The 8802-nt window shown below is 27.2% G+C and overlaps 1 protein-coding gene across 2 annotated transcripts; it reads right to left on the bottom strand.

Moving 5' to 3' along the window:
• Positions 1-5173: 5173 nt before the first annotated feature.
• LOC146723452 (dynein light chain roadblock-type 2-like) lies at positions 5174-7095 on the bottom strand. Of its 2 annotated transcripts, none has more exons than XM_085481900.1 (4): positions 6594-7095; positions 6060-6215; positions 5598-5932; positions 5174-5524 (listed from the first exon to the last, which is right to left on the bottom strand). In XM_085481900.1, exons 3-4 carry the CDS (start codon positions 5653-5655, stop codon positions 5313-5315), a joined length of 270 nt encoding a protein of 89 aa, XP_085338026.1. In that variant the 5' UTR covers positions 5656-5932; positions 6060-6215; positions 6594-7095; the 3' UTR covers positions 5174-5312. The 2 variants fall into 2 exon arrangements, with proteins under 2 accessions (XP_085338026.1, XP_085338027.1); XM_085481901.1 differs by lacking the exon at positions 6594-7095 and adding an exon at positions 6430-6587.
• Positions 7096-8802: the final 1707 nt, after the last annotated feature.

The following is an 8802-nucleotide window of genomic DNA, read 5'->3' as shown; positions in this document are numbered from 1 at the left end:
ATAACAATAAAATTATATAGAAATTAATATTTGTGTAATTTAAATGATTGTTTTTATAACCTGCTCACTCTCTATACATATAGATAATTTTAATTTGCCGAATTTTTATATCATACATAATTTTAATTCACCGTATTTCTATTACGTATGTAATACTAATTCCCGAATTTCTATCATGTACATGCATGATTTTAATTCATCGAATTTCTATTACGTATATATATATGTATATATATATATATATATATATATATATATATATATATTAAAATTTTACAAAATAAATTCTATACGTATTTGAAAAAGGACTCGAAATTGGTGACATACAAGGTGACATACAAATGAATTCTTTTCGAATAGCTGTGCTATCTAGGATTATACATATATACATAATGGAAATTCGGTAAATTTTTATTATGTTCGTAATATGAATTCGGTGAATTAAATTTATGTACATACTAGAACTCCGATGAATTAAAATAATGTTCATAATAGAAATTCGGAGAATTAATATTATGTACGTAATAGAAATTCGATGAATTAAAATTATGTCCATGATTCGATGATTTATAATTATGTATATATGGTACATCCCTATAAGCACATATTATTTAATATATTGAGCATATTCTTAGAATATTAAATATATTCTAAAAATACGCCTAGAATATTGTTTAAATATTAAATAATATCATGCGCTTATAGGGATATAATAGAAAAATTAAAATTATGTACATATACAATACATATAATAGAAATTCGGTAACTAAAATTATGTACATAATAGAAATTTGGCGAATTAAAATATTATATAGGTATATAATGGAAATTTGGTGAATTTATATTATGTATATAATAGAAATTCGGCGAATTAAATTTATATATACATAACAGATGATCGTAATATTAATTCGGCGAATTAAAATTATGCACATAATAAAAATTCGACGAATTAAAATTATGTAATACATAATAGTAATTCGGAAATTAAAATTATGTTCCTTTTTAAAAAGGACATTCTCGCATATTGTTATTGCTTTTCTGCGGTGCTGATTGTTTATCTCGAGTCGTTTTGTTGTTAAACTATCAAGCAACTGTCATCGTGAAAATTAACAATTTGACAGTTATACAATAAAAAGAAAAACAATACCAATGACGCGCGCGAAGCGCGCGTTGTCTTGTCTAGTAATTAAAATTTGACACTTTGATATATTTTTTATTATTTCGGAATAATGACGCAGAATATAAATATTTGTTTTACAAATAGAGATTTATTGTTTATTTTACGCAATGATAAAATTGGTGCAATCTAATAATTATAGTTAATGCGCCAATAAAGCACCCGGTTAGCGGCCGTCCCGTTAGTTACGGGCGCCGCCGCTACGCGGTGCACGTCGAGTTCGCTCGCCCGTGAATCAAAAGCACTCGGGCCGCTATATAAGTACGCCACGCACGGTATGATTACATAGAAATTATATGTCGTTAAAATTAAAAATTTTTATTAATTTTTTAATTTCGTGTATAAAACGATGCAAAATAATTCGTATATTTTTCCTATATAAGATTGAATAGAGATTATATAAGAGGAAAAAAACATATAAATACGTATATATTATAGACTTATAGATATATGTGTATTTTTTACACATGTATATATAATTATATATATTTTTATTCGATTGTATCTTTCGACTTTTTCCTTGAAAACATATTATAATTAAGACAAGATAAATTACATTATTTAAAAAAATAAGGAGCGCATAACCTAAAAATTTTTTAACCGAATTTTGAATAGAATATTAGCTAACAAGTGCCGGGGGATCGTAAATCGGCCGAGTGTGACAATCCGCATGATGTTCGTGAGAGGGAGCCCTTTCTAAAATCCCATCATGTGCGTAAAGAGCGACTGTTCGCGCGCCGGTTGCACAAATTAATATTTTCCAGAATAAGGTTTTACAACCAATAATGCGTTAAAAGTTGAAGCTCCAAAATTATTTTTAGATTTTTTTTCGACGATACAGAGGGGTGACATTGATGCCAACGTTATATCAAGAGACACGGTAGTGTCTCGCGACCAGTTGAGGGCGTAGCCGAGACACCGTGTATCTTAACGCGAGTCGGACATTTGAGTCTTTATAATATTTCAAATTCTCAATAACGGCTGAAGCAATCGAGTTTATACTAGACTTAATCGATAGATTGAGTTTGAATTATATAATAAAAGTGTCTTTATTTCTGCTCTACGTGATTTGTAAGCAGAGATATATAATTGCAAAGTCGAAATATGAAAAATTTCTTTTAAGAAACGTGTCCCCTTCATCATCGACCACGCAAACATAGCAGTATCGTGCTACACGTATTCACACGTATACAACACATGCGCACACATACATATATCACTCGTACACAACACATGAATAGATGCATGTATTGGAAATGTCCATCTCGCACGTTTTACAACAGACGGCGATAGTATGTCGCTCCATGATCCATGATGTTAGGTATATAATCTCTAAAAACTCACCTTTAAAAAAAGGTAAAAAAAGGCGACCAGTTAAGGGCACGCCATTAACAAAAATTATCCATTGCAAACCCATGTACAATAGAATTGTATGAAAAATTATCGATTATAAACCCATGTACAATCGTAACAAAAGTAATGAAATAAAAAAAAAATTGCGCCAAGTAAAAGTAGAAACTTGTACCAGTGGAAAATTAAAGTTGCAGACATATATAGAGTCGTATAATGAATCAATAAAAATTTAAATTTGCAAATGTAGAATTGTACCATAAAAAAAAATTACCTTTAAAAAAAAAGATAAACAAGATGCCAAGTCCATGCGCCATGTGAAAAAGTGTTAAACAAAAAAGTATTTTTAAGTAAAAAAATCTATCAATTGACAAAAATTTATGTTCTAAAATTAATATCTCTACAAAAAGTAATGTCCAATTATTGCGCGAATAAATAAACATTTTTATAAAAAATTAAAATTTAAAAATTTATGCAAATTTAAAATTAATATAAAATAAAAAGAAATAAAAAAATTTTAGTTAAAAAAACTGGGCGCGCTGCTAAATAATATTCTAATGATATTAAAATTAAATTGTTACTTTTAAACTCATTGCAGCGCGCCCAGTTTTTTTAACTAAAATTTTTTTATTTCTTTTTATTTTATATTAATTTTAAATTTGCATAAGTTTTTAAATTTTAATTTTTTATAAAAATGTTTATTTATTCGCGCAATAATTGGACATTACTTTTTGTAGAGATATTAATTTTAGAACATAAATTTTTGTCAATTGATAGATTTTTTTACTTAAAAATACTTTTTTGTTTAACACCTTTTCACATGGCGCATGGACTTGGCATCTTGTTTATCTTTTTTTTTAAAAGATAAGTTTTTTTATGGTACAATTCTACATTTGCAAATTTAAATTTTTATTGATTCATTATACGACTCTATATATGTCTGCAACTTTAATTTTCCACTGGTACAAGTTTCTACTTTTACTTGGCGCAATTTTTTTTTTATTTCATTACTTTTGTTACGATTGTACATGGGTTTATAATCGATAATTTTTCATACAATTCTATTGTACATGGGTTTGCAATGGATAATTTTTGTTAATGGCGTGCCCTTAACTGGTCGCCTTTTTTTACCTTTTTTTAAAGGTGAGTTTTTAGAGATTATATCATTCATTTTTGTATATGATAAGCATCTTTAAATAAATAAGCAAATTCAATTTTTCTGGCATTTTCTTATTTTAGGTACATATATATCCAATAATTAATATACAAAATTAAATATTATTCATCACACAATTTGTATCAAAATAATATATTTTTAAAAATTTATTTTAAATTTATTTAATCATTTTTATCATTGTGATTGTAGTGGCAAGGATTTTATTGCTCAGTGTCATTGCAAGCATCTGGCCTGTATATACCATAATATATTGTGTAATACATTGGCTAAGTATGACAATATGGATTTTGATAGATTCCCATGGAATATTGGAATTTTGTCGGACTTGCAGTCATCCACCACATATGCAGCCTACAATTAAAGAACGCATTTATTCCATATTATTTGCTTCCGTTATTGGCATAGTGCACATTTTTATATATCTCAATGCTGTAGATAGCAAAACATTTTGAAAACATCTATCTTTCTATGTTATCTGCTTTTTTGAAAATATTGCAGCAAATTTATTATGGCAATATGCTTGTCCTCCTGCAATTAAAGAGGCTTAGTACTTTAATATAATCTTTATTATTTGTATATTATTTGTATCATTTCCTTTTTCTTGGGAATTACAGCAATGCTTTTGTACTATATTGTCTTGCATCCCTCAAAAAGACAACATACTTCAAACGCACCAGTTCAAGCAATGTAACTTTGATATTTATTTACTTTAAAAAATGAGAGATAAACTATACAATATGCAATTAACCTTATCTTATGACTTTTATAAATCTTATGATAAAATCTAACTCTCTCTTAATCTTTATTATGAAAAGAATCTCGGTATTATATGAAATAATTTCATTGTACAGTTTAACTTTCAAAAATTTTGCAAAATAAAATAACTCATACATTGTATTTCTACCATATATATAAAAAAAAGATAGGTAAATATAAATAAATAAATATATATTTATGATATACAATAAATAAATATATATATATATATATATATATATATATATATAAAATGTTGGATTTTTATTATATATATATAATTTTAAAAAATCTTTTTTATATGCTATTGAATTTTAATACATACAATTTTGATTATATGTATTTTAATTGATTATATTTATAAGTATTTTTATATTATCTTAAAAAGACTGCATAGAATTATTTGTGCGACACTCTTATATGTATGTATAATTAATAGGGACCAACTACACATTTTTTTTTCCACTGAATAAAAACAATCTCAATATTATATTTCAATTATAAAAAAGATACTGTGATATTTTATTGATGAGAAATGTACATTTATAATTGTATTAAATACAAAAATAAACATGCCATGAATTACTATATATACATATTTTCATAATTATCAAACTTAAAAATATAATATTGTTACCAAAGAAGAAAGCACTATTTAAAAACTCTAAAAGTTCATAATTTGTTAAATTAGTAATTAAATACTGCATTTTGTATAATTTTTAAGCTTTATTCTTTTATTTTTCTTTATTTAATTGAATAGATATTAACATCCAATGTAGCATACAGATTAAATTAACAACCAAAAAAATAAATCTTAACTTTGAAATATATTTTTGTTTCTTTTAAATATCAATCAACTGGATTTTGTACTACTATTAATATGAATTCTTTATCTGGTGCCATCATAATTTTATGTTTTTTGCTACGTATGCGCAAGAAAGTTAAATCATTTGTTGGATTCAAGTCACGTACGACAGAACGAGCTTTATCTGACAATTGACTTATCAAACCTGCGTATTGAACTGTTGTCGTATTATCTAATGTTGACTTTATAGGAATACCTAAAACAAATATAATTTTATAAATTTTTGTTTACAACTATAAGTAAATCATGTCAATGATCTCATGTAATACCTTCTGCATTCACCACTATTGTTCCAACTACCCTTTTATGAGACTGAATTTGTTTCATAGTTTCTTCAACCTCTTATAAATTATTTCATCGAGATTTATTAATAAAATTTTTATTTTAAATATTCCAATAACGGAAGCAAATCATATGGAATAAATGCGTTCTTTAATTGTAGGCTGCATATGTGGTGGATGACTGTAAGTCCGACAAAATTCCAATATTCCATGGGAATCTATCAAAATCTATATTGTCATACTTAGCCAATGTATTACACAATATATTATGGTATATACAGGCCAGATGCTTGCAATGACACTGAGCAATAAGATCCTTGCCACTACAATCACAATGATAAAAATGATTAAATAAATTTAAAATAAATTTTAAAAAATATATTATTTTGATACAAAGTGTGTGATGAATAATATTTAATTTTGTATATTAATTATTGGATATATATGTACCTGCAATAAGAAAATGCCAGAAAAATTGTAAAATAGTTCCTATAGCACTGATATTAGATTTATCTTGTTAAGCTAATCGAATGCTGCGATGATAACTAGCCATTGCCCAACCCATGCTCACAAGTGAGCTGATAATGCTACCTGCTTGATGTACAACTGAAAAAAATATAGAAGCTAATTAAGAAAATTATTAAAAATATATGCATACTCATACATAGGCATTTATATAATTGAAATATTATTGAAATAATAGCAAAATATCTGATTTTGTATCACAGACTGTAAACTTGCACATAAATTATTATGACAATAAATTTGCAAATAATAACATTAAAATTGAATGTAAAAATTGAAATTGAAAATATCTAACCCCGCACGCTGTCAATATAGCGGAGGGCAACTATTATTAAAAATATATGCATACTCATACATAGGCATTTATATAATTGAAATATTATTGAAATATTATGACCATAAATTTGCAAATAATAACATTAAAATTGAATGTAAAAATTGAAATTGAAAATATCTAACCCCGCACGTTGATTGATTGAAAATATCTAACCCCGCACGCTGTCAATATAGCGGAGGGCAACTATCGCCGTCTGTTGTAAAACGTGCGAGATGGACATTTCCAATACATGCATCTATTTATGTGTTGTGTACGTGTGATATATGTGTGCGCATGTGTTGTATACGTGTGAATACGTGTAGCACGATACTACTATGTTGCGTGGTCGATGATGACAATGATGACGGGGACGTTTCTTAAAAGAAATTTTTCATATTTCGACTTTGCATTTTTATATCTCTGCTTACAAATCACGTAGAGCAGAAATAAAGACACTTTTATTATATAATTCAAACTCAATCTATCGATTAAGTCTAGTATAAACTCGATTGCTTCAGCCGTTATTGAGAATTCGAAATATTATAAAGACTCAAATGTCCGACTCGCGTTAAGATACACGGTGTCTCGGCTACGTCCTTAACTGGTCGCGAGACACTACCGTGTCTCTTGATGTGTCAGATCAGATGTCAGATTTGATGACATGTAACCTCTTTGCATGTAACATGTATGTAGGTTACATTCCCTACAATGTCATGTTACATATTAGTTGTAATTATATAAATCTTATATAAATGCCTATGTATGAGTATGCATATATTTTTAATATATATTTATCATACCTTAATACTTTTATGCACAGAATAATGAGACGAATCAGTTGGTGTAAAGAAAACACATAGTTGTCTTAAAGAAAAATTATTTAACTGCTTATTGCAATTTTCATATTTTTTTTAAAGGTAACTATGTGTTTTCTTTACAACAACTGATTCGTCTCATTATTCTGTGCATAAAAGTATTAAGGTATGATAATCGAAAAATGAATATTTCCCAAGATACTTTGTATTTTATGTCAAAATACTGCAAATTTGCAGCCTTAATAACTCGAAAAATACTTAATGAAAAAATATTTCATTGTAGTGTTTTGGAAAGATCTCGAAGTCAGCTACAAAAGTATGCAAGAAAAAATATAGTGTTCCATTTAAGAAATTGAAGTTGACCTTCACGTAACCTTCAAATGGTTATTCAAGGTTAAATCAATGACACCATCTCATGTCCCCCTTGAAACCATACAACTTTTATCTGAAACATTTTTGTCTTAAACTTTTAGATTTTGAGAAATTACAAATGATATTGAAATGTATAATTATAATATACAAGGTAGGCCATTTTAATCTTTGGACTAAAATTTCACAAAATCCAAAAGTTAAAGACAAAAATGTTTTAAATAAAAGTTGTATGGCTTCAAGGGGGACATGAGATGGTGTCATTGATTTGACCTTGAATAGCCATTTGAAGGTTACGTAAAGGTCAACTTCAATTTCTTAAATGGAACACTATATTTTTTCTTGCATACTTTTGTAGCTGACTTCGAGATCTTTCCAAAACACTACAATAAAATATTTTTTCATTAAGTATTTTTCGAGTTATTAAGGCTGCAAATTTGCAGTATTTTGACATAAAATACAAAATATCTTGGGAAATATTCATTTTTCAATTATCATACCTTAATACTTTTATGCACAGAATAATGAGACGAATCAGTTGGTGTAAAGAAAACGCATAGTTGTCTTAAAGAAAAATTATTTAACTGCTTATTGCAATTTTCATATTTTTTTTAAAGGTAACTATGTGTTTTCTTACACCTGATTCGTCTCATTATTCTGTGCATAAAAGTATTAAGGTATGATAATAGAAAAATGAATATTTCCCAAGATATTTTGTATTTTATGTCAAAATACTGCAAATTTGCAGCCTTGATAACTCGAAAAATACTTAATAAAAAAATATTTCATTGTATTGTTTTGGAAAGATCTCGAAGTCAGCTACAAAAGTATGCAAGAAAAAATATAGTGTTCCATTTAAGAAATTGAAGTTGACCTTCACATAACCTTCAAATGACTATTCAAGGTTAAATCAATGACATCATCTCATGTCCCCCTTGAAGCCATACAACTTTTATCTGAAACATTTTTGTCTTAAACTTTTAGATTTTGAGAAATTACAAATGATATTGAAATGTATAATTATAATATACAGGGTAGGTCATTTTAATCTTCGGATTAAAATTTGTCAAAAAGAAGATCAAGAAAGAAGAAAAGAAGATTGAGAAAGAAGAAAAGAAGATAAAGAAAGAAGAAAAGAAAAAAATTATAAGGCTGCTGTGCGCCTGTT

The sequence above is a fragment of the Nylanderia fulva genome, unplaced genomic scaffold, assembly GCF_048542155.1.
Source record: "Nylanderia fulva isolate GAGA-0341 unplaced genomic scaffold, ASM4854215v1 Scaffold198, whole genome shotgun sequence".
Classification (NCBI taxonomy): domain Eukaryota; kingdom Metazoa; phylum Arthropoda; class Insecta; order Hymenoptera; family Formicidae; genus Nylanderia; species Nylanderia fulva.
This window is presented reverse-complemented; position numbering and strand designations above follow the sequence as displayed.